This window comes from Mus musculus, chromosome 2, assembly GCF_000001635.26.
Source record: "Mus musculus strain C57BL/6J chromosome 2, GRCm38.p6 C57BL/6J".
In the NCBI taxonomy this organism is placed as follows: Eukaryota; Metazoa; Chordata; class Mammalia; order Rodentia; family Muridae; genus Mus; species Mus musculus.
The window spans coordinates 3,568,705-3,596,348 of record NC_000068.7 but is presented as its reverse complement, the minus strand read 5'-3'; the positions used below and the strand labels follow the sequence as shown (position 1 = coordinate 3,596,348).

The 27,644-nt window shown below is 42.9% G+C and overlaps 1 protein-coding gene across 1 annotated transcript in view; it reads right to left on the bottom strand.

The window, feature by feature from the left end:
* The window catches only part of LOC108168726, a 107,934-nt gene extending 82,032 nt beyond the window's left edge, over nt 1–25,902 (bottom strand). The window contains exon 1 of the mRNA XM_017319361.1: nt 25,295–25,902. Coding sequence (XP_017174850.1) covers nt 25,295–25,870 — 576 coding nt within the window. The 5' untranslated portion in view covers nt 25,871–25,902. The remainder of the gene's footprint in view (nt 1–25,294) is intronic.
* Between the last annotated feature and the right edge of the window lie 1,742 nt (nt 25,903–27,644).

Sequence of the window (27,644 nt, the reverse complement as noted above, 5' to 3'; positions counted from 1 at the left end):
GATCCTGAGGATACTATTTCTCACATGCCAGAGTTAGTCTGTCTCAGGACAATTTGATCATAACTAAAGACAATTGGACAAAGTCTATCTTTTTAGTGTAAGTGAGCTTTATTCTGAGAGACAGAGGGGGGAAGGAGGAGGAGGAGAATGAGAACGAGAACAAGAACAAGAAGAACAAGAACAAGAAGAACAAGAACAAGAAGAACAAGAACAAGAAGAACAAGAAGAAAAAGAACAAAAAGAAGAACAAGAAGGAGAACAAGAAGAAGGAGGAGGAGAACAACAACAACAAGAAACAAGAAGAACAAGAACGAGAAAAAGAACAAGAAGAAAAACAACAACAAGAAGAAGAACAACAACAACAAGATGAAGAAGAGATAGAGAAGAGGAAGAGAAGGAGGAAGAGGAAGAGGAGATATCCTCAGAGGTCTTAAGAGAAAATTCCATGTGGTGGCTATCTTACTTAGGATATCTAATGTTGTGCAGAGACACCATGACCAAGGCAACTCTTACTAAGAAAAAACCATTTAATTGTGGGCTGTCGTACAGTGATGAGGTTTAGTCCGTTGTCATCATGGTGGGAAGTATGGCAGCATGCAGGCAGACATGGTACTGGAGAAGCAGCTGAGAGTTCTACATCTTGACCCAAAGGCAGCAGGAAGAGAGAGTGACACTGGGCCTGGCTTGAGCATCTGAAACCTCAATGCCCACCCCAGTGACATACTTCTTCCAACAAGGCCACACCTCCTAATTAGGCCACTCCCTATGAGCCTATGGGGGGCATTTTTACTCAAACTTCCAAAGTGGCTGAAAAATGATACATGAAACTCTTAAGAGCATTCAACTGAGTCCCAAGAATAATCAGCAAAGGATAGTAGGGCTTCCCAACAAGCAAACAGCACAAGAATGGAAATCTCCATTATGGTGGCAGTCAGAGATGTGGTAGGCAATGTGACAGTCAGAATGAGGTATTCAGTGAGGGCTTAGGTTATAACAGTGGGCTGGGAAAAAGAGGAAAGAGAAGACCAGGGCAGGAGCTGAGGCACCAAGCAGACCACCAGAACAGCCTGGTCAGGGAACAAGGCAAAAGCAAGGTACAAGAAATGGGTATGTCCTACTGTTGTAAATTAGCAATAACTATAGGCTCCTGGGGAAAGAAAGAGAGAGAGAGAAGCTGAGACAGAGACAGATGACAGATGGATAGCCTGTCATCCCAGGGAGCAAGAAGTGGAACAGGCACAAAGCCATGTTTTAGGCTAGACAGTGTTGGAATAGCCCTCAAGGAAGTGGGAGGGGAAGAAATACTAAGTAGAGATCTCAGTATCTCCAAGAGGGACCAAGGACACCCTTTTCTACCCAAAATACAGATGCTAGGTCTGGGTTCCATGGAAACCAATTTAAATACAATCTTATGAACTTATCAACCCCTGGTCCCAGAACTAGTTCTTGTCAGTTTGTAATTCTGAGAATTGCACCTAGTGTTTCCTGTTTGATAGGCTAGCACTCCACCCAGCAGTTTTGTTTCAGGAGACAGGGTCTCACCACGAGGCCTGGGGATTGGAGTCCTCTTGCCTCGGCTTCCTAAGTAGCTGGGATTCTGGCCTGCACCACAACAGTCAGCATTTTGCTTAGTTCAGGGTTGCATTTTAAAAGACAGTATTTTTCCTTTTTTTTTTTTCATTTCCCCAAATGATTCCTTACCTTCCTAAATACATATTGTCCAGGAATTAAGGGCCACAGAACCATCCGGAAGCCATGAAATAACTGCTCAGTGAGGCACAGGCAGCAAACAGAAGCTGGCAGTAAGCACTAGGCCTGCTCTGATGTCAGATAGCTTAACGATGTATGTGATTGATCCTTATTGTCATTAAACACTCTCTTTAGGGAACCTAACATGTCTTCTTTTCTTTCTCACTAGTGACTTTGGTTCAATAAGCTGGGGGTAATATTTAGAAAACTAGTGTAGAGCCTCCCTACACATACACACAGCGTGCGCTCGCACCCACACCCACACCCACCCACTCACCCACACACACACAGCATCTAATATGTCAATAGCCTGTCATACAATAGGGATTCCCATGCAATAGGAATTTCTCTTATCTTGTCCTACCTGTTTTTTTTTTTTCTGGGCACTTTATAAATCTCTGTCTGTCTAGCTATTAGACTCACACAGAGAACCTGAATTTCATGAGATCAGCCATCATTGTCTAGTTCATTCACTAATAATCCCCAAAACAGTACCTAGAATATGGAAGTTGCTCACGAGATAACTGCTAAATGTTGGATGAATTGTTTCTCTTTCCCTCATTGGCCAAGGTAATGGGGTTGGAAGTGGGTAGGGGAGACAGTAGATTAGATTTTATGCATGCAAAGACTGGTATTTGCCATGTGTCTCTATTCCTGCACAAACATCATGACCAAGAAGCAAGTTGGGGAAGAAAGGGTTTATTCAGCTTACACTTCCATGCTGCTGTTCATCACCAAAGGAAGTCAGGACTGGAACTCAAACAGGTCAGGAAGCAGGAGCTGATGCAGAGACCATGGAGGGATGTTCTTTACTAGCTTGCCTCACCTGGCTTGCTCAGCCTGCTCTCTTATAGAACCCAAGACTACCAGCCCAGAGATGGTCCCACCCACAAGGGGCCTTTCCCCCTTGATCACTAATTGAGAAAATGCCTTACAGTTGGATCTCACGGAGGCATTTCCTCAACGGAAGCTCCTTTCTCTGTGATAACTCCAGCTGTGTCAAGTTGACACAAAATTAGCCAGTACACCATGTAAGAAAAGGCTGCCAGAGTATTGGTAGTCAACCATTCTCCAATGGAAGGTCATACATCCAAGAATAGTCAGGTAATGGGAATTGGTCTTGAAGAATGTAAAAGAGAACACAACGTTGGGTAGGGTAGGGAAAGCAGATAGAAGTGGGTTGGGGGAGGGGTGGATATGATCAAAACACATTTCATGAAACTCTCCAAGAAATCATTTAAGGTTGGCAAGATAGTAATGACCAGATTTTAGCCCTGTCTCCCTTAGCTCCAATCCTATCTCATTCTTGTCCTTGGTAATCAAAGCCCATGCAAAGCATCCCCTTCCTTCTCCTTCCACTGTAGTGACTTTCTCTTCAGTTTCCTACACACCTCGGGGATATTCCTCCATGTTAACAACTCTCTTAAGGTCACCATGGACATCATTCTACCAACACCAGATAGTTTTTTAGTGCTTATGTTTCTTGGACTTTATACTCACTCTTTAAATTTTTCTCCTTGGCTTTTCTTCCTGCTTCTAAGTTAGACTCTTTCAAGTTCCCTCATAAGCTGCCTAAACATTGTAATTTCTCTGTACTTGCAAATTACTTAGAACTATGGAGCACAGCTCTGTCTCCTGTCTTCTCATTCTGGGTCTGTCTATGACTTTATCAGAGACTACATGCTAATCTTCTCTGTGTTTACTACTTTTTGCAACCGTGGCAAGTATCTGAGAGACAGAACTTTAAAGAATTTAAAAGAAAGCTTTTTCTTGGCTCATAGTTTTGGACCGTAAAATCTGTTGTTGACTAGCTATATTGTCTCTATGCCTATATAAGGGTAGGACCATTTTTCAATGGAAGGTCATACATCCAAGAATAGTCAGGTAATGTGAATTGGTCTTGAAGAATGTAAAAGAGAACACAACGTTGGGTAGGGTAGGGAAAGCAGATAGAACTGGGTTGGGGGAATGTCAGAAGGGTTTGGTGAATCCTAGCTGCTCACCACCCAGCAACCAGGAAGCAGAGAGCGCCAACCAATGTTTGTTCTTACGTTTCCTTCTTTCTTCTTCTGTTCCACACAAGCCTGCCCATACTCAGAGTGGGTCTTTCCCTATCAGTTCTCATGCCAATCATCTCTGAGAATGCCCTCATAGACACACCCAGAGGTGTGCTTTACTAATGTTCCCAATCTATTCCAGTTAGCCACCACTCCTATTCCCAATGTAGTCTACTCCCTGATGTTCTGACCCACAGCTCCACCTGCCTGTAATTTATCTCTATTCAGTGCCTCATAAGCATCTCACACCCAATATAGCTTCTCTCCCCTAAGTTTAATGTTATTCTTCACATAGGTGCTCAAGCAATGAATTAGCTATCATCTGTGACTTTCTGTCTTTTACATCCCACAATTAGCCAGTTACCATGTGAAATCATCATTCTTGAATCTTTCTCCTCCAACTCTCTACTATCAACGACTGACTTCTCTGCTCAGCTGTCGGCCCTATGCCATTTATTTTCCATAATGAGGCATTATATATAAAATGATTTGCCTTAAATTTCTGTTAATGATTTTTCCATAATCTTAGACATAAAATCCAAACTCCTCAGAAAGGCATGAAAAGCTCTCATGATGTGCCTGTCCCTTCACTTCAAGCTCTACCAGATCCCATTTTGCAACAATATTTAGCTTTAGCTCTTCCTCTTATGCCCCTACCCCTCCAATACCCTGACAATTAGTTCCTACTTATCCATCTGGATTCCATGTCACCTCTCCTGATGACATATCTCAGGGTACAGTCCTTCCATACACTCACTGCCCCATACTTCATTTTGTTGAACTTCCCAACTAGATTATTGGCTTCATGGGAAAGAGGTCATTCTCAGAAGAAATAATAATGACTGATTCTCAAGTACTCAAGTATACACTGAATGAGAGTCCTTAAGCTTGGAATCAGTACACAGAGGTCGAGGACGGATCTATTGGAGGAAGGTGGGATCTGTGATTCTTTTGAGAGACCTATTATTTATACCTTTCTCCACTGCCTAGAGGATTTCTCATTTGGGGTTTCAGGAAGGCAACAAAGCCTACTCAGGTCAAGCATGCTGAAGAAATAGTAGTTCAACATTCCATTCTTTCCCACGTCTATGTCATTGGCCCTAACTGGAACTCCTAAGTAAGATTCTTAGCCCATTATCAATTGGCACTGAATGAGAAGCTACCAGTTTAAGGTAAATAGAATCGGGAACTCTGTACATTAAGCAAGTTTGTATTCCCATGCCAGCAGCAATAGAGATGCTTGTATAATAGGCAGCAGAGTCCAAGGATTCAGCGGCAGTGTGTGCACTTTCAGTGGCAACATAGCTATCTTCCTAGGCTCATTCTGCAGCCTGGTTTGAAGTGGTGTCCCCAGATACTACCCCCAAACCCAATTCTCTAGCATCCTGATGGTTCTGTCCTTGTTTCTTATGACTACAACACCTGACTGAGACTCAGACTTCCAAATGGACAGCTTTTAACTATGATTTAGCGCAAAGCAACCTAGGTAACTTTCCAGGGCCCTCAAAACCTGAACAGTCCCAGTGGGAGCAGGTGGCCTGCTTGCTCAAGTGCCATCTGGCCTGGATTTTACCCCTGTCCTTTCTTGAAACAGGATGTAATAATAGATCTGATTATGCCTTGGGGGCCTAGTGTGACTTTCTTTTAAAATAATAATAAAAAAAAAGATCCCAAGTGTGTGTCATGGTCAAGGTCCATGTATTATCTAGTACACTGTGAGATTAGCACCAGACGAAACAAATAGAGAAAGGTTGGGTCCAGCCGGTCTTCAGGAAAGGAGGAATCACTGAGGTGAAATGGCTTGGGTTGTAAGCCAGGGAACGATGCCACGAGAGAGAAACAGAAGCCCAGACCTTGCCTGCTAGCTTGAAAGCTAGCTTGTCAGAGGATGCTGAAGTTGAGTGACACAGAGGGATAGTGGCTGATGTGAAAAGTTCTTTCCCTGCCCATGTGACCAAATGGACTGCTTGCTTGCCACCTCCTCTGACAACAACATCCTGACCTTTCCCTGTGGTCCCCATTCTTCTCAAGCTACCTGGCATCTGAGCTTCCAGTGCCTCATCCCTTGACCTGGTTCAATTCTACTCTGCAGATGAAAGCTAGACTATGAGGTCATCTATTTAGTAAACCCACATACTACGTGTCATTGTTTCCCTGTCCAGTGAGTGACAGGAGGGCTTTTTGGAAACTAAGGCACAATCAAAGGCCACTCTCTGCTCCTGGTAGTGTGCTCCAGAGATGTTCAAGTCAGCAGCATAGGAGATACCAGTCTCTCACTGGCCTAGAATGCTCCAAATAGGCCTGGCTGGCTGTCCAGCAAGCCGCAGGATCTGCCTATTTCTGCCTTTCCAGTGTTGGGATCATAGGCACATGCCACTATATCCCATTTTCTAGTGTGGGTTCTGTGGAATCAAAGAAATGTTCCTGTTTCCAAGGAAAGCACTCTGCAGATGGAGCTAACCCCCGAGACCTATTTGTTCTTTCTACAATAGGACATGATTCCAAAACTACCTCTATGATACCACAGATCGTATTGGGGAGGGGATCACACAATTATGGACTCATGCCTGGATACGTTTAACAGCCAGGGCATGGAACATGACACACAGACTAGACACTCCAAGATACAGATGTGAAGTGCCCCAATAAAGACAAAGTATGTAGAAAAAGCACATAGGGGCAAAACCAGAAGGAAAAGCCATTGATAGGATCCCCGAGGCCCTTCTTGTCAAAGTAGAACTGTACTCTTTCACAAAGTAAAGCCTTCTGAGTACTTCTTTCCCAGACAAGTACTCAGTATAGCCAAAGCCAGTTCCCAGGACTTGGGACATCAGTGAAAACTAAAAGCTTCATCAGCATGGAAAGACATGAAAATAGAATTCTCTTGAAACCCATTGCAGAGTAGTGCAAACATACCAAACATAAGAGCATCCAGGTCTGTGTAAAACACAGCATACAAAAGAGCAGTGGGACACCCTTACTCATGGTGCACTGGGGAGACTGCAACTGAAGACCTGGAATCTAGCCCTAAGACCCAGACCATCTGTGTCTCTCCAACACTTTGCTGGAGAGAACCGCACTTCAGAAGACTTCAAGGCAGTACTCCTTCAACCTCCCTACCCTTGCCAGATGATGATCCTCATACTTGGTACCCAGAAGTTCCTTGCTCAAGCCACCAGAGTTGCACCCTCTTCCTTAGCACTGTGCTCCTGATGGACCTCACACAGAGTATGTACACATGTCCAGAAAGGCATCCTGGCTCTTTGGAGGCATGTGATAGGTAGAGGCAGGGCCTGAAGGTGGAAAGATACCTGAGTGTGTACTAGTGGCCCCACAGGGTATAATGAGAAATCAGGGACAGCACAGGAAGAAGGCTTAGACTCAGCTTCATCATGCCTACACGAGCTCTGCAGATATTTGTTGCTGTCTTGCCTCCAGCACTACCACTATGTCAGCACATTGTGAAGGGAGGGCCTGGTCCCATCTGCTGCTGGCACAAACTAGGTAATAAGAGGGAGGAAGAGGATAACAGCACCATCTGTACGGAAGGGTCTCACACATCTGCTTCTTCACTTCTGTATTATTGTCCCCAGAAAGAGATGGAATCCAAACACAGAGACCTCATCCCAGCCTTCCCAAACAAGATGATGCTCCAAAACAAACCCTCAAATGTGAATTTCTAAAGAAATTTCTTTAGCTATGAAGGATAGGAGGCATTCTTAGGAAACCATTAAGTATTTGTGTAATTTCTCCCATATAGGGTTCTGGTACTACAGCAAGGAGTTGACTGAACACCCTCTAACATCATGGCTGGTCCTCTCCACCCCTTTGGGAGCTGAGCAGCTAAGGCTGGGAAATGGCATCAATGAAGAATGACCAACACTGGACATGGCTCCAGACAGAAGGGTACGGAAGTGAGTTTGTATGTGAAGTCTTTGGAGAGTGAGAAATCCCAGGGTATCCCCAGTCCTCAAGGCCATGACCAGCTGCCTACAGACATGGTCCTGGGTATCAAGGCCCTGGCCTCAGGCTATTAGAGTTAGAGGACAAGAGGACAAAGATGATCCATTCTTAGGAGAAGACTGTAAGTCACCCAGGATGAATCCTAAGGCTGCCCTGAGCCCACTTCCAAAGACAGTCAAGGTGGTTAGCAGGACTGGAGAGACCCCAGTGTCCAGAGGACATTCATCCCAGAGACTCTCCCTCTGCATTCCCAATGTTTTTTAAACTAGTTTCAAGATTTCCAAATACTCCTGCTAGACTTGCTAGGTGAGGGAGGAATTTCCATTTCAGATTAATATCACTTCCAGCCTGCAGTTTTCCAGCCATCCCATTACACACAGGCTTTTACAGAGAGACTGACCATTGCTCTGGTCTGAGCAGCTAGACGTCTATCTATCTTTCCTGGTTTTATTGCAACCTGAGGGGAGGGGGACTTGACAAAGGGTTATGACCCCTTTCCTGTCTCATCTGCCTGGCTTTGGAGTCTCATCCACTGTCTCCCTCACTCAGCTTTACAAAGGTGGCCTTCAAGTTCATTCAGCTGGGAGAAGACAGAAAGGAAGCCCAGCTTTAGCTCCTCTATACTCAAATGTATCTGTTGTACTTTCATCCACCAGAAAGTACACACCATAGCCCAGAATGGTGGGACATACCTGTAATTCCACCACTTAGGAGGCTGAGGCAGGAGGATTGTGAATTTTATGCCAGCATGGGCTATATAGCAAGACCCTGTCTAAATAAAATACAGCAAAATAACCAAAAACCAAGTTTCAGACCAAAGTGTCAAGGCTTCTTCAAAGCTTTGAACAAATAGAACCATACCAGTTTTAACAGCTATTGCCTGTGAATAAGAGGAGTTTTGTATCAGATATATACACACCACTTACTTTTGTATATGATAACAACCCACACTAATGGGAGCAAATTTGTGCTGTGATCTACGTTACTGTGTATGATCTGATCAATGTGTTTGGCAATGTCTAAGCATTATATTTGTGTGTATATGTGAACACAGGTATGCTCTCACATGTGGGCATGCACATAGAGGTCAGAGGTTGACGTCAAGAGTCTTCCTCAATTGCTCTCTACCTTGTCTTCTCAGACAAGGTCTCTCACTGAGCATACGGCTAGAATGTCATGCTAGAATGTCAGATCATCAAGCTCCAGGAACTCACCGTCTCCAACCCCTTCCCCCAGACCTGAGGCTATGGACACACACACTACCATGCCTGGCTTTTATGTGGGTTCTGGGGATTTGAACTCAGGTCCTCATGGTTTTGCAACAAACTCTTTATCCACTGAGCCATCTTCCCAGCCCCACTCTTGCATTAAGTAAATTTTTATTAGCATACAAAAAATTGATTTAATTGTGACCGTTCCATACATACATGCTATACTTTGCTCTTATTTGCCCCTCCCCCATGTCCTTCACCACCATGACCATTACCACCACTGTTGCTGGGCCCTTTCCTCTAAGTAGCTCCCTTTCTATTTTCAGGACATATATATTCCATTACACTTTCTTTTCTTCTCTCTCTCTCTCTCTCTCTCTCTCTCTCTCTCTATATATATATATATATATATATATATATATATATATATATCTGTCTGTCTCTCTCTCTGACACACACACACATGCGCACACACACACAAATACATTTATATATTCATATGTATATATAAATTCTCTCATTCACATATGAGAGAAAACTTAGCCATGCAAATCAAATATTATATAACACAATGTTATCCCGGAAGTACAAAGCTGACCCTGTAAAGTATCTAATTCAAAAGAGAGGTATGACATTATCATAAAGGTGGTAAAAAAGGTAATGAATAATAGATGTCAATTTATACACACATCAACTTGTGCGTACACAAATATATGAACACACACATGCACATATATACAGAGTAGGCTCTTCATGTACACACATGTTGAAGGGAACCTAAAAGCAGTTGAACCTGTTACAAAACAGAAAGAGCTCTGGGACTGCCCCACCCGGGGGTCCATCCCATAATCAGCCACCAAATGCAAACACTATTGCATATGCCACGAAGAATTTGCTGAAAGGACCCTGATATAGCTGTCTCTTGTGAGGCTATGCCAGTGCCTGGCAAACACAGAAGTAGATGCTCACTGTCAGCTATTGGATGGAACACAAGGCCCCCAATGGAGGAGCTAGAGAAAGTATCCAAGGAGCTGAAGGGGTCTGCAACCCTATAGGTGGAACAACAATATGAACTAACCAGTACCCCCAAGAGCTCGTGTCTCTAGCTGCATATGTAGCAAAAGATGGCCTAGTCGGCCATCATTGGGAAGAGAGGCCCCTTGGTCTTGCAAACTTTATATGCCCCAGTACAGGGGAAACACCAGGGCCAAGAAGTGGGAGTGGGTGAGTAAGGGGGGCAGGGTGTGTGTGGGGGGTAATAGGGGACTTTCGGGATAGCATTTAAAATGTAAATGAAATAAATACCTAATAAAATATGGAAAAGAAAGAAAGAAAGAAAGAAAGAAAGAAAGAAAGAAAGAAAGAAAGAAAGAAAGAAAGAAAGAAAGCAAGCTCTGGGTGTTATCTTGGGGCCACTGTGAGAAGATGCCATAAAGCTAGCCTCAACAATGGGCTTTTTAACCAATAAGAGTTGTATAATTTAATTTTTTATAATTGAATAACAATCACATTTCATCTGAATTGGAGCATCTGAGATACAAGCATCTGAGTTTTGCCAGACATCACAACTGCTGTGTGTCTGTAATAACCATATGGATACTTTATTTTTCTTACAACCCATCATATCTGGAACAATTCACGAGCTATCCTCTCTTAAGGTTATTTAGTCAAAGATAATACACAGGCCTGGGGAGCATGAAAAATGTTTCTTAACACAAGGGCTTGGATGTGATCCCTAGCTACAGATTTGAGACAACTCTGCTCTCAGAGGCCAGGCATGAATTCGGAGCCAGTTTAGTGACAGTTTAATATATCTGACAACATTCTCACTGCCAAGGGAAGGGAAACACATTTCAAAGGAAACCAACCATCTGAACCAAGTCAACAAATGTATAGACTCTGTGGCTTGACCTTCTCAAAGTTGTGTTCACCGCCAGCTTATCTCTAAGCTAAAATTAGATTATATGAGAGAAATCCTTGAGAAAAAACTGGCTGTCATGGTGGTAACCACTCTGGGTTGGGTCTCAGATTAGAGTTCTCAGGAACAGAGTCAGATCCAGTGACTGGCAGATCCAAGCACAAGGATCTTTGTTGCTCTATGACAAGAAAGCTACAGCATTGTCCTCAGCTTCAACCCCTCCTTCAGTCCCCTCAAGATGGCTGCCACTGGGAGCCATCTTAAAAGTTCATTTTTCATCTGCTTCTCTCCAGTGAACACTTCCTCACTGAGTTACAATTTCCTAGCACCACATCTATAGCAGGGGGCACTTTCTCTTTAAGATAGGAAGAAAATCATTCCGAAAACTGAATTAACTTAAAAGACTCAGAACTATAAAGCCAAATGGGATGTTACTACCTTGGAAAGTTCCTGTCTATTGTCCCTCCCCTAATAATTTTCAGAAAAGGTAAAATTGGGTTCTGAATGTTTAAGAAATGGTCTTAAGAACCATTTAGCAATTTGGGACTAGAGCTCAGGAGTTCTGGATACAAAATCCAAGACTCTTTTTCCTTTATCAAGTTCCTTGAGTGTCAACTTGGGCAGGCTATACTACCAAGGTATTTAATCAAACAGTAATCCTGGATTGCTAGGGAGGTCATTTTTGAGGAGGGTAAAATCTACCATCAATTGACTTGAAGAAAGACTGCAGTCAATAAACTAAGTGGATATCATCTAATCAATTATAGGCCTTCAGAGCAATTAGTAAGGTTCTGAAAGAAGAAGAAAGCACTCTGTGTCTAGGCAGCAGGGGCTAGGTATTTTGTAGGGGGCAGAACTGCACTGTAGATTTTGACTTTGTTAGTGTCAATGAGTACATGAGTCAAACCTTTAAAACACCTCTACATCCCTTTCTCTGTACACACACACACACACACACACACACACACACACACATTCTATTGATTTTGTTTCTTAAGAGAATCCTGAGTTACAAACACTAACCTATTAAGTCAATGAGAATATGTGGCCACTCAAGAGAACATGTTGAATACTATTAAGTATTTGTTGGATAAAAGAATGATTAGGTGGAAAATTTTCTGACTTGAGGCCTACCCAAGTAATGCCAAGTTTTACTGTGAAAACAGCAATCAACTGCGTAGAGATGGCTCCATGAGCATCCCCACCATTCATGAGAATCCCTGCAGTGGGTATCAGTACTACTAAGATGCTGGAGAGAAAAGGCCAGAGACTTGCCAGTTGTGTGTTCTTGAAAATAAGTCAAGTTCAAAGCTCCCTTAGTGGGTCATTCAACAGATAGTCTTTAAAACTTGCAATAGCGAGTTTTCCTGGCACTAATGGTACATGACAAGCAGGTCTATCCAGACCATGCAGAACTGAAAAACAAAAGGATCTTCTACGATTTGACTGCTGCCACCAAAAGTCATATTGAAGTTGAGGTACTAAGAGATGGGGTCAGGAAATTGCTCAATGAGTAAAGTGCTTACCTCACAAGCACAAGGACTGGAATTTCCATCTGCAGCAGCCACATAAGTGCCAGGTGGATATGGTAGCTTGTCTGTGATCCCAGACACTTGGGAATTAAATACGGGGTATCCCTAGAGCAGGGTGGCTAGCTAGACTAGCTAAATCAGTGGTATGGATTCATGTGAGAAAACCCTGTGTCAACATGTAAGGTGGAGCATGTTTGATGAGGATATCCAATGCCACACACCTATATCCACACATGTGTGAACACACACACACATGCATTCAGAATGGTAAGGCCTTTGAGACGTTGTTGATTCACCTGGGCTCTACTATCCATCCCCCTGATAGATATATTCATGTGTTATTTTCAAACTGGGACAGTTATACAAACTAATTTGGCATTTGTGTGTGTTCTGTTTGCCATGTGATACACAACAGCACCTCAGAACTCCAAATGAAGTCCCCGTGAATGAGCAGGGTGTCATCTATGTGTTCCCTTGACCCTTGGCTTTCCAGTCTCTAGCACTACAAGAAATAAATGCAGTTTAAAATAAACTACTCAGTCTTAGGTGGTAGTTTGCAGCAACTGAATGTGGATTAGGGCAGAAAGTCTCTTTAGATTGGAGCACTGGTTATAGTAACTGTGTTGTGAATGTTGCAAGAAAACATGGATTTTTGATACTAACCAAAACAAGAAGTTGGGAAAAAAAGAGGTGAGAGTAATAAAGTGAGGCTGTGATAAGACTCCGATGTATAATCAAACTCAAGGTCATGGAAAATTCACTGGAAGAGAAGGGAAAAAAATGCTTAAAACCATATAAATGCCTTTTGCCCCAACTGCAGAGATAAGTGCCATTTGACTGCTTTTTATTGTGGCTGTTCTTTGCCTGATTGCTGGCCTGGTAACAACAACTCAAAGGCAAAGCCACCCTTTGTTCTTCAGAGTCAGTGTCCTAGTGCCTAACACTAAGTACTGCCCCTGCTCATTCCAAGGACGTGGGGAACACAAACTTTAAAACTTCAAACTTAGACTTGACACCAATTACTGAAAGCACAGAAGAAATGACATATTGATAGTTTTGTTTGAAACTATTTGTTTTTGCTGAGTCAAACCACTTTTTCCTATTACAGGCATCCTTCTGCATCCATAGACACCAAAGCCCAAGATGTTCAAGTGCTTTATTTAATGGACGTAATATGTGCACATAATCTACCCAATTCACCCATAAAGATGATTTCAAGTCTTATTTGGTTACTTTTTACTAAGCATAGTGTAGATCTATGAAAGTCTAGTGTGGTAGCACATACCTGTAGTCTCAGCACTTTAGAAGTTGAGAGAAGAGGAGACCAAGTTTGAAGGCAGCCCAGATTACATAGCCAGACTCTGTCACAAAAAGAAAGAAGAGACAAATTTGGGGGAGAGGAAATAGAAAAAGCAGAGGAGGGGAATAAAGGAAGGAGGGAAAAAGAAGATGGAAAGAGAAAAATAAACAAAGGAATAAAGAAAAAGAAAGCAACAGAAAAATAATGGAAATAAAAGGAAAGGAAAGCTATATAAATAGTTGCTGTATTTACTCTTAGGGGATAACAAGAAGGACAAACCTCTCTACCTGTTCAGGGCAGATGCAAACATCATGGACTTCAGTATACACTAAATGATCCTTAGTTGGCCAATAAATAGTTGCAGTATTATGGGTTCTGAATACTGACCTTAGCTAAACAGAAGCCCTTGACTGACTAGTCTTCAATTTTAGAAAGTAGTATGTGTAAGTACAAGAGTATTTATTTCATACTTCAATCAGATTAGCCAAAAACATCTTATGGGCATCAAGTTCTCTTAAAATCAGGGGGCAGGGAATTCAGAATGTTGGAAGTCCAGAATTATGTGAGAAAATGGTAAAAGCACTCCTGGAATTGACCCTGTGTCCCTCAAATAGCTCAGAGCCTTGCTAATGTGATCAGTAGCTGCCTATGCTTCTTGGTCTGCTATTAAAATCATGAGGAAAACATGGCCCCTGTTTTCTTCTGTTTCTGTTGTGTGTTTTTCCTAAAATGTTTAAAGTTCTACGCAAGTAGTTGCTCTTTCTGAAACAATCTTGGGATCCTACAAGCTACTATACGCATACAGAAAAACCAAAGCATAAAGAGTTTAGTTTATATCAGGCAACAAATTGCAACGGAATATACAAATTAACTAGGGAGTTGAAAAGCACATTTCCCTCTGGCTAAGTTCACTTGAGAAGGAAATTTTCTTAGTCTTCCATCTTAAGCCTGGTGGACATGCAGTTGATTCTTCCAGAGAAAAAATATCTTGACTTCTACCCCTTCTACACAAGCTTAAATAATTTCCATGAATTTCTAGAAAAGGGAATAAATCACAAAGACATTGGCAGTATTGAACAAAGACTAAATAATAAGAATATATACAAATAAGCTCTGTATCATAAGTCTGCCCCTTGATATTGGTTTATTGGCTGATTCGTCTTTTCATATATTCAAAAATATTATAAAAGCACTAGAGAGATGGCACAGCAGTTAAGAGCTGGGTTTGACTCTCAGCACCAACATGGCAGCTAACAGCTATATGTAACTCCATTTCCTGGGAATCCAATGCCCTCTTCTGGCCTCCAAAAGCAATGTGTATACATACATAGTGCACAAACAAAAACAAAAGACTAATATATACACATAAAATAAAAATAAATTTAAATATATATTATTAAGATGCTGGAGGTGGGACTCAGAGATAGAATATTTGTCTAGCATGTTTGAGGCATGAGTTTGATCCCCAGAACCATAAGACTGGGGTTTGCATCCCCGGAACCCATGAAAATATTGGGTGAACATGATAGCCCACTTATAACACTCACAAAACAGAATCCCACAAAGTAGGGGACCCACAGAACAAACTGGCTAGTTGGACCAGCCTGTGTGAGCAAGTTCTGGGTTTGACTAATAGACCTGCCTCAAGGAATAAGGCACAGAGCAACAGGAAAGATTCCTGATGTGACCCTAGGGCCTCCTAATGCTCATGCATACATGTGCAATGACGCATATGAGCACACACATACAAATGCTTATCCCATGTGCATACATATGGAACATAAAGTAAACTATCATATTCATAAAGGTATGCATTGGTTTTGTCAAAAATAGAACCTCCTTGTAAAGTCAGTTTGTGACTTGCAAATTGTAGTTTGTGGTGGTTGGAATAAGAAGGTCCCCATGGGCTCATACGTTTGAATGTTTGGTCCACAGTTAGTGGTACTGCTTGAGGAGGATTAGGAGGCCTTAAATATAGGCTGTGTGTGTGTGTGTGTGTGTGTGTGTGTGTGTGTGTGTGTGTGTGTGTGTGTACACAAACAGCATGGCCTTATAGGGGGAGGTGTGTCACTGAGAGCTAGCTTTGAGATTTCACTTCCAGTTAGCTCTGTCTCTCCCCTGTGGCTGTAGATCAGAGTTAGCTGCCAACTACTGTTCCAGCACCATTCCTGCCTAATGCCATGCTCCCAACCCTGATGATCATGGGCTTGCCCTCTGAAACTGTAAGCAACCCCCCAGTCAAAGGTTTTCTTTTAACAAGTTGCCTTGGTCATGGTGCCTTGTCACATGGATAGAGTGCATGACTCTTGATTGGCAATAAGTTAAAGGGGACCCAGATTCCTCCTACTGTTTTTTGTTTGTTTGGTTGGTTGGTTGGTTGGTTTGGTTTTTTGAGGATTTGATGTGTTTCCCTATATATTCATTCATTAGTATATGTATACACGTATCTGTGCTCATGCTTAGGAACAGAGCCTATCTCCGTTGAGTCAGAGTCTCTCACTGTACCTGGGGCTCACCAACATTTTTGACAGGACTGCTAGCAAGCCACAGGGATCCTCCTGTTTCCACCTCCCAGCCTGGGATTTCACTTGCACAACCATACTCAGCATTTTTAAGTGGGTCTTGGGGATTGAACTCAAGTCCTCGTGCTTGCAAGGTTATCACTATACCAACTGACCTATATCCTCAGCCCAAGATTTGAAACTTTAAGTTACATGGCCTGATTTTCCCCCCAGGCAGGCAGCATCTAAAGAGGAATTTCTCCTTACAACAGACAATCAAATAACACCTGTGGCTTAGGTTCCAACTGAACTGTCATTCTCCATTTAACTAAACATGGTAGACACATACTGGATTTTCAGAATGAGACTGTCCACACCTCCTGTCTCAGCCTTAGTGGCTCTGGTGGAGGCTTCCCTTCCTCTAACTGCCTCCTCTTTCCAGCCTCTCACTTCCCCTGGTGCAGAATTACAAAACCAACTGCATTGAGAGCATATTGGAAAAAGCGTTAAGTCAACAAGTTATATTTTCTTTGGAAAGGAAGAGCAGCGAGTGGAAAATGAACAACAGTTCAGATCAGGTTAACAGAGTCCTTAGCTGGAAAAAATCCTCTCCAGTTTCCCATGATGGATACAGCACATTCATTCAGCTGCCCCCTGTGGCTCCTGGAGCATAAGACATGTTCAAGTTTCCAGCATATTCAGCAAGTGTGGTGGTGGAACAAAGAGGGTTTCAGCTGAAGCATGCATGACCCCAGGTTATATAATGAAGAAGACAGGAATGCCAGCTAAACAGATGCAGATATTCTTGGGTCAGAGTCTTGTCAATTACAATCTCCTTTGGTTAGATGGTCAAGAGCATTGCCTATAAAACTTATACTTACTCTGTAAAAGTTGGGGTTAGAGTACGTCAAGGACATGGCTCAGTTGTCAGAGTACTTTCCCAGCATGCATGAAGGCCAGTGCCCAATAGCTCATAAACCTGGTCTGGAAGCACAAAGCTGAGAGCTTAGTACCATAGAGGTGCAGGAAGGCGAATCGGGAGTTCAAGGTCATCCTTGGCTAAGATAGGAGTTCAAGACCAGCATGGGGCTACACAAGATCCTGTCTTTAAAAAATAATGAAGAAAGAGTACTAATGAGTCACAAAGAGATACTAGATTCTCACTGTATAACTGGAAATAGGTGCTACTCAAACATGGGAAAACCTCTTCCTCTATACCTCTCTCCCTCTGACATGCCAATCTTGGTTGGAATGGGTATTATTTTAAACTGAGTTGTTAAGCAGCGGTAACCTTGCTTGAAAGCAGCGCTTTCAGTTTTTATTAAATCATACACGTGTGCCTTCTTTCCTGGTTTGAAGTGTGCATTCCCTTCAGCTCTACAGGGTCTGAGAGTTCTGCAGATTTGCTGGCCTCTGGAGTCTTCTATGGAAGATTTCCAAGAGCCAAAGCTGTGCAGTGTAAATTTCACGGTTTTATGAGGACCATTCATTTTACTTCATCCTGAGAGGAGCCAAGGAGCTGTTTCTCTTTTTTTCCAGTTGGCATTCAACTGAATATCTGACTTAGAAAATTCCTGACTGAGTGTATAGGTGTTTCGTGCACAAGCCCATGCTATGCTCAACAGCTTTTGAAAGGAGATGCCTGGCATGAAAAATTACCAGTGCTTAAATGGAACGGGATGGGACCTGCTCTATCTCGTTCAAACATCTTCTGTGTCTGAGGAAGTGAAAGATGGTTGTCTTGCTCAGTACATAAAATGAAACTAGACAACTTACAGTGATTGTGTGAGTTTCTAATTTGCTTTCGATTCAAACAATATGTCAGGAGAGTTCATACCTAGAATATATAAATAATCATAAAAATTAAGTTCCAATCAACAAATTAGCCAATGAGCTGAAGAGACAGTTTTCAAAAGAAGAAACACAAATGAAAAATAAGTACTTGAAAAAGTGCTTGACACCCTTAACCACCACAGAAATGCACACTGAAGTTGCTTTGAGCATCCATCTCACCCCAGTCCAGATGGCTATCCTGAAAACAAATGGTAATGCTGGCCAGGATGTAGATAAAAGAGGATGTCGGATGAAACTACTGTGCAGATTCCTTAGAAAACTAAAAGCAAGACTACCATATGACCCAACTGCAATATTTCTGGATATACTGTCTGAAAGTCACTAAATCAACATAGCACACAGACATTTGTGTTTATTGCCACACTGAAAATTCATGATCACTAGCAAAAGGAAGCAGCTGAAATGTCCATCAGTGGATGAGTAGATAAAAAAGCATGGTGGACATGCACACATTGGGGTTTTATCAGTCATGAGAAGGAACAAAATCATGACCTTTGCAGCAATGCAGATGGAACTGGAGATCATTGTATTAAGCAAAATAAGATTCACAAAGACAAATACTATATGTTTTCCCTCACATTCAGGCTCTTAGTTTTAAGTATGCATGTGTGTGCATGTGTGTGCATGTATGTGCATGTGTGTGTGTGTGTGTTATGAAAGTAGAAATAGGGGTGAGGTAGGGAAAGCAGAGGCTTTAAGGAAAGAGGAGAGAAGAGAAAGCAGGAAGGACCACTACACTCACGAACTCACAGCACCTGAGGCTGCCTGGCCACAACCTGTGCAAGATCAAGCTTGTCAGCATTCTAGTATGGAGTGTCAAGGGCTTCATAAGCCTCACCACCCCACCTTCCCATCTGAGAAGCTGTGTACAATTCATGGTGTGGAGAAAAGAAAGTAGTTTGTTAAGGGAGTGGCTCATGGGAGATACCACATGGCCTGTGCCCCACAGGGGCACAGAAATACAAAGACAACACAAATCAGAGTTGATAAATTTTTATATAGTAGTACATGAAATCCAGAAGAAATGAGGGTGGATCTCAGTTGGAGGTAGAGGAAAACTTGGGGATAAATATGATCAAAATACATTGTAAGAAACTCAAAATTAGTTAATAAAACATTTAGTTAACTAAACAAAGAGAAAGGGAGGAAAGAAATAGAAATGGAGCGAAGAAGTATATGTAACATGTAAGCAGAAGAGGGTGTGGTTCAGGAAGAGAGAAAGAACCCAGCAGGAATGACATAGAAGAGCTGGGGAAGGAAGGCAGATAAGAAGTCACCATGGCATATACATATATTTAAAATGCTGTCATGACTCAGTGTGTGAACTGGGACGTTTATTAAAGATCACATCAAATCATATGTTCAGCAGGAAGCATCCCTGACAGCGCACTCGCTTTTATAGCTAGCTTAAGGTTCTTTAGACCCATTAGAAAAAGATGCAGTTCTCATTCTAAAAAGAATGCAAGCAAATTAGTTTGTACAAAAAAAAAAAAAAAAAAAGCAATATGTAGCCTAACAGAGTTTCTCCCAATGGCACTGCCTTTGTTGGATTTTGTTACTAAGATAAAAAGACTCTAACAAAAAAGCAACTAGGGGAGGAAAGGGTGTGCTTCAGCTTACAGTTCCATGTAACAGTTTATCACTGAGGAAATTCAGGGCAATAACTCAAGTCAGGGACCTGGAGGCAGGAAGTGAAGCAGAGACTGTGGAAAACATCACTTGCTGGCTTGTTTCCTGGCCCACATTCAGCTATCTTTGCTACAGCCCAGGTTCACTGCCCAGAGTGGGCTGAGCCCCCCCACCTACTTCAATTAGCAGAAAGAAAATGCTCTGCTGACATGCCCACATGCCAACCTGATCTTTATGTGTGGTGTGTGTGTGTTTCTGCACATGTGGGTGCACACGTGAATGCTGGTGTGTATGTATGTATATATGAGAGCATACACATGTGTGAGAACATGTATGTGAAAGCCAGAAGCAAACCTCAGGCGTCATCCCAAGGCATCTACTTTGCTTTTTGAGACAGGCTCTCTCACTAGCCTGGAACATGATGACCACACTAACCCCAGGGACCCACCTGTCTCTCCCTTTCCATCACTGGGATTATAAGTGAGCACCACCATGTCTGTGAGCACCACCATGCCTGTGAGCACCACCACGCCTGTGAGCACCACCACTCCTGTGAGCACCACCATGTCTGTGAGCACCACCATGCCTGTGAATTAAGCTCAACTCTTCATGCTGAAGCAGCCACCACTTTACTAAGGCATTCCCCTGGTCCCTACTTATAATGTTTTAATAGAGAGCATCTGGCTTGGTCTGTCCAACTCTGACAATTAATTCCCAGAGTCTATGATGAGACAGACATTCTAACTTACACACTTGGCTCTTCAAAACTTTTATCAAGACTGTGTTTTGGATAAAGAGGACAAAGGAAGATAGCTGTCTCAAAGGCAGCAAAGCCAAGGTCTATGCCCTGAGAAACGATGACTGCCCAAGTCTCGGCATCCTTCCTTGGGCCATTGTGAGACTGCAGGCCTGGCTTGGTTGCTGTTCTATGTCTGACTGCAAAACAAGCTTGTTCCAAAATGCCATGGTCATTCTAAGGTGGACCCTATTATCCTGCATTTTTATATCATTGACTTTTTTTAGTTTCAATACACGAAGGCATGATTTCCTAGCCACAATTATTCCCTCTTCTGTGTCAGACTGGTTCACCACCCCCCACCCCACCCCCCCCACACACACACATGGAGAACTAGATTTTAAAAAAAAAAACATTGCTATATACTCTCTCAAACATGAAAAGTACTCTAAAGACCTTAGCCACTTGCAGCCTTTCTTTTCTTATTCTGTCTACAGTGCCAAGATGACGCAGGATAAAGCACTCCCTGCCATATGGGAAGGATGCAGTGTGGGGTGGAAACCTGTCTGTCAATCTTCTACCAGCTGCCCTATCTCCCAATCTTCCCAAGGCCCCTCCTGAGTTTGTAAGGCCTCCAGACCTTAGCCTTCTCATGCTCTGCTGATATTGCCAGCTTCTACATCTGTCTCTCCCTCTAGAATGCAAACAATTTAAGGGGTTGTCCATTCATCTGCAGGTCCTAGGGCCAGTGCTGAGTTTCCACAGAGGGACATCTCAGCAACGTTCAGCTAAAGCAATAAACAGAAGCATTTCCTCACTCCATGATCTGTCTGTGATTCCACCAATTATGAGAGGCTTCACCTGTGAGACAGACAACCACTAATGGAACATCATGACTCCCAACTCTACAACATGTTCCAATTGTAAGCTTTTTACCTTGATTTCAAGCATGAAACAGGAAAGGGACACACACAAAAGATGTTGAAACCAAGCATGGTAGTGCATGCCTTTAATTCCAGTACTTGGGAGGCAGAGGTAAAGGCAGAGAGATCTCCATGAGTTCAAAGCCATTCTGGTCTACATAGTGAACTCTAAGCCAGATCTACATAGTGAGACACTAGTTCAAAAAAGAAGGAAGAGGAGGGGGAAGAAGAGTTGAAGTCTAGTTAATATCACTTATAGTTTTCAGATAACTTTTCTTTTTCTTTCATTTTTTTGTTTTTTGATTGGTTGGTTAAGTTTTGGGTTTTTATTTTTGGTTTTGAGACAGGGTTTCTCTGTGTAGCTGCCTTCATTAGCTGTCCTGGAACCCACTTTGGAGACCAGGCTGGCCTGGAACTCACAGAGATCCACCTGCCTTTGCCTCCCGAGTGCTGGGATTTAAGGCATAGACAACCAACCATGTCCAGTGGTCAGATAACTTTTTAAATTAAAAAAAATGGTTTATGCTTGTGTGCTGTGTGTATAATGTAGGGGATAAACTCAGGCTGTCAGCCTTGAGCAACAAGCACCTTTTCGCTAGACAAGCATATGCCTTTCTGCAACCCAGATAAATGCTTTTGCCTCAACTTAGTTTATATATTTATGACTTTCAGCTTTCCACTCAGACTAGAGTCTGTGTCAGATTGAAATGATCCTCCTTCCCTTCTGATCACCAGGGTAACGAAAGACACCCCAGGGGTGTCTGTCTTCATTTCAGGTTGCTCTGAAGCTGAACTTCAGAAAGAGTGTAAGTATTATTTATGGTTGCTAACAAAGCAGCTTCCAGAAAGAGGATCAGTACACCTAAAGGGGAAGTACATGAGCCACCGGGCAAGGCTGTAGGAAAGCTAGCTCATTCACCATCCACCTAGGGGAACACGTCGCTGAAGACGTGCCAGGTCACAAAGAAGCTGCTGGCACTTTTAATCAGAAGTTCCCCCACGGCCATCAGCAAAGCTTTGTCTCTGACAAAAAATGAAAAATATCTCTTTCCATGGTGATACACGCCTGCCACTGTGGCAGAAAAAAAAGTTATGCAAATTATTTTTTAAACTAATAATTATAATCATACACATATATGCATTTATAAATATACATTACGGTGCTGGGGATTGAACCCAAGGCTATCTAGCCCAGCTGCTACATTTCCATGTGCTGCACAGTTTTATAAATACACTCCATATATGCGTTATGTGGAGCTCTAATTGACTTGAAAAGGAAATGACCTCGTATAGGACTATCTGGTTCTAAGTCTCAAGCATCAGGAATAGAAGCACCTTCTATTTCCAAGGGTGGACTTGGGAGTTGGGGAGAACTCGACTCTAACCCTGAGTCTGTCATTTCCTCCCTCTGTGGACTTGGGACCGTCTCTAGGGTTAGACGAGAGCCTCCGTTTAATGCGTTGAGAAAGGCTGGCAGAAGGTAGGTGCTCTGTGCAGGTGAGCCCTGGGCTTTGGAACCACAACAGAAGCCCACTCGCCTCCTCTTTGCACACTCTCTGCCCCTTAATTTCATTTGCTTTCAGCCTTCCCAAGGTCAGCGGCTGCATCTACTTCTGCCTGTAGCATCCCCTACTCGTCCTTTTATGACTGACCCAGAACCGAGGTACTGAACCAGCTTCTCAACTCTAGCCCGCCCCAGAATCATAGCCCTGTCCACGACATAGTTCTGCACAAAATCCCCAAAGCTCCTGCTGCTGCACATCTCCCTGTAGCATCCCAGATGCTCCTCTGTGGGCCTTTGGATCTTTCCGGGCGCTTCTCCAACTTACAGCCTCGTTTTCAATCACTCTGATATACCTATTCCTAGGCGGTATTGAATGTCTATGGGTGGTCTGTAGTCTTGGTCACATGACTCCTTAATCACACGGTCCTTCCCTTATGTTTTAACAACTAAGGCTGGAGCAGGCAAGATGCCTAGGTAAGTGAAGGGACTTGCTACTTGCTACTAACCCTGATGACCCAAGGTTGATTCCTGGGACTCCCACTGTGTTACACTGGTCCCTTGTGTCACAGGAACCATTAAAACAGAAAATCAGACCAAGCCCTTCTCATTGCTCCTAAGCTCAGCAGTGGAGGGTGGAGGCTGGCTTGCTGCCCTCCCTCCTTGACAGAATGTATGCTTCTAGCCTCATCAAGGTAATGTAGATTCATCTTTTGGCCATGTAGCTTATATGAACTTGGCCATGATGTGTACTCAGATTCGCTAAAAATATCTCAATTTATACATGGATATGCACGGAAAACTAAACAAGTATATTGGGTTTTATTGCTTGTTTGAGGGTCGACTTAACAATACTAACAAAAAAAAAATTAATGCTATTAAGACAGGGTTTGGTGAAATCTTCTGATCAATTTCAGAATACCAGAATTCAAACAATAAAGTTTCATTCCCTGGCAGTTCTAGGGATGGAATCCAGGTTCTGGTGCATGCTAAGCAAATGCCCTGCCACTGAGCTATGCTCCTAGAGCACTTAGCATAGTGCTATATTAAATACACTCACTTAACAGAGTGTTGTAGACCAGTGGTTCTAACCTGTGGGTCACAATCGCTTTTCAAGGTCAAATGACCCTTTCACAGGGGTAATCTAAGACCATCAGAAAACACATTTACATTACAATTCATACTAGTAGAAAAATTTCAGTTATGAAGTAGCAGTGAAAATAATATTATGGTTGGGGTCACCACACCGTGAGGAACTGTACTAAGAGGGCACAGCATTAGGAAAGCTGAGAACCATTGCTACAGACTGCCAAACTGAACTATGTTTTAAATTATGTCTTAACTCTATCTTTGCTATCAGGCAAGTTGTAGTTTTTATTGCTAAAAAGACTTAGTCCAAGTAAGCAAATCAAACAAACAAACAAACAAACAAACAAACAAACAAACCTTTTATTTAATAAACTAGCTGAGAAAAAAGGCTTTAAATCAGAACACCATATTAATGAATACTGAAAAACGTTCAGGCTCTTTAGCTCTGGTCCTAAATTACTTGGGCAAGAAATTACCACCACCAACAACAAACTGGGCAATAACATTTTGGGGGTTATATCCTTTAGAAGTCTCTTTCTCAACTGCCCCTCTTAATCAGGATTGACAAGGACTATGAAATGGTGTGTACATCTCAAACAATTCAGAACATTCAGAAACTAAAATCCAGTAATGCCGAAACAAAGGCAAGAAAGCAGTAACTCAAGACCAAGCCCCAGGAGAGCAGGGACGCCAGCTTTCAAATCCCTCCTCTTCCTGTCTTTAAATCTTAAAAGTTAGACAGGCATCATCCCTTATTTATGAATACCATTTTCTGCCAGTTCCTTTCTGCTCTGTACATGGGGCTGCTTATCATTTCCAACTTCCCCCATCATTCCCAATTGTCCAGACAGGATACATTCTAACTGCTAAAGACAATTTCTGAAATTCCATGGTCAGACTTCATATTGTGGATTTTAGTAGATAGAAAGTTATAGATCAGTTTTTTTAACTATATGCAAGTGTTACATGCACACACATATACGTGTGTGTGTGTGTGTGTGTGTGTGTGTGTGTGTGTGTGTGTGTGTGTGAATAATATATACATCTTCTGATCTTTTGTTTGTTTGGAGGCATTATAACCAGTTCACTAAAGTCTGGTTTGCCATTGTGACAGCTCCTGAATTCTTTGTCATTTCTCTATATATATCTTCAGCGAACACGCTGAAAATTTAAAAGGCTTTCCACAGTTCCTCTCACTAGCAAGAGAGAATTCTGTGTGTCATATACAGTAATGAATTTAAACAAGGATGTTTGCCAGAGTTTTTCCAAAAAATGATAGAACGTTCCCTAACACAGCCTTATCTGTAACAGCAGTGGGAAAGCTCACTCACCTTTGGCATGTCAATAATTGATGGTCTAGGGATGGACGTCTGGAAAGTAACGGCTTCACAGTCTACTTCCTCATTCAGGGACCTGGCAAAATCCTCAGGGGTCTCTACAGGCTGGACAGCAGTGTGTTTGCTGTTATTGCCATTTGCGGTGCCATTTTGCTCCAAGTGTATACCAGAATCTCGCCTTTTCTCTGCAGCTCTTTCTTCCACCTTTGGGTGACTTGGATGTGTGCCTGCTTTGGCCATGGGCTGGACATAGATGGCAGAGTGAGTATCCGCCGAGCTGGACTGATCAAAGGTAGCATTTTCCCTGGTATTGCCAAAACAGGACAGCAAAGCCGAGCATGGGAAGGAGTGCATCCTTCGAGACGGGAGCTTCAGGCTTTTGGTGAGCCTCGATTTCCACGTGGACATGGCCTGCGGCAATACATGGCAGAGTTCAAAAGAGAAAAAGAAATCTTCCAGAGGTTTCCTTCGAGTATTTGTTTCCGTGCCTGAAGAGAACACACTAGTGACTGTTGCCCTTACGTAGAAGTGGAGATGGCAGGGCCATCCTCTCAGAGAGTCGCTCAGCATCGGGCCGCTTGGAAGGATCCATCTGGGGGACTTCACGCTCTCCCTTCCTTTCTTGCTGTCAGTAGCTAAAGAAGCCTCTGTAAGGCAGGCAGTTGGCTCGGGTTACAGTCCCCAGCAGGGCAGACGCTTCAGGGTAAGGTAGTGCCAAGGCAATAGACAGCTGCTTCAGGTTACCTTGGAGGCATAAAGATAATGTAGCCTGTTAGCACCCGCCATAACAGCATCAGCCTGTGTATCAATAACATCATAACCGCCGCAAAACCTTCTACAGTTTCCCCTTTCAAATATTTATTCCCCCAAACAAAACAGAAACCACCCAGTTAAGTGTGGCAAACGAAGACCCCTGTGAGAGGCCACAACCCTGGCACCTGCTTCATTATTAAAATAGAAGGCACACTGGATATTTCATCCAGAGAGATCCATGTTTGTACCTAAGGTCATGAAGGCTTCTCTGGATCATTCCTGAATCTTCCCCCAATACAGTGGCCTGGCTTCAGGGTCCATGTTGGATCTGGTAACTATAAATGGGTGTTTATTAATCTGTTTCCTTTCCACCAACTTCCTAATTGTTTTTTACACAATACAAAAATAGAGCATACTAACAATTACAATTTTGTAGTAGACTATGCTACTGAAGATACTGTGTATGTGTGGAGTGTTATTCAATTGACACATAGGTGTTGTCTAATTTTTAAAAATCAATTTCTGTTCCACTTTTCAAGCCATTTGTATGGGGATGGAGCTGGGTGTGGTGGCAGATGCCTGGGGAGCCTGGAAAAGTGTTTCATTTCTCACTTGCCCCTTTGCTACAGCCAGTTTGGGCAGCATCACTCCATGCTGCCTTCAAAGTACTTCTAGGTAAGGGCGGCTCTGATGTTTACTTAGCACGGATCCCGGAAGCTAGGCAGTAACAGGAAGACACTGAGACAATTCTTTTTCTTTTTTGTTTTCTTTTTTGGTTTTTTCGAGACAGGGTTTCTCTGTGTAGTCCTGGCTGTCCTGGAACTCACTCTGTAGACCAGGCTGGCCTCGAACTCAGAAATTCACCTGCCTCTGCCTCTCAATTGCTGGGATTAAAGGCGTGCGCCACCACTGCCCGGCTTGAGACAATTCTTAAGTCTAGCTTTATTCACTTGTTCATTCAGGTGCACGGGAATCAGTGCCTAAGTGGCAGATTCAGGATTAACAACGCCACTTTCTCTCTTTCCTTTGGAAAAGGGGCCTCTCTGGTACACCCAGCTGACCTCAAGCCCTTGGTCATCCTGCTTCCATCTCCCGAGTGCTGAGTCTGCACAGAAGCACATCCGAGTAAGCCAGCGTCCCCGTCTTGGCCCATTTGGAATATGAACATCCCACTAGAGTAGTTGCTGAGTCTGAACTAGAATACCATCCACACACGTGAAGCTCAGCAGATTCGCTCATTTAATTCTTATAACCCTAGCAGAAAGATATGGTTCCCATCCTACCTACCCATTAGCAAACAAGACATAGAAATGTAAGTAACTTGTCCAAGGCCACTAAACTAATAAAGAGGAAAGGCAAATCACAAACCCAGGCAGCCTGTTCCAGAGTGTACACTCCTAATTAGTGTGTAATGCTAGTCCCCCCATACACCCCACACACACACTTTAAAGGGAAACTTTCCAATGCTCTTCCATCTTTATCTTACCTCTAAGACTTTATTTCACATGTGTGTGTGTGTGTGTGAGAGAGAGAGAGAGAGAGAGAGAGAGAGAGAGAGAGAGAGAGAGCATGTGTGCATGTGTGCGTGTGC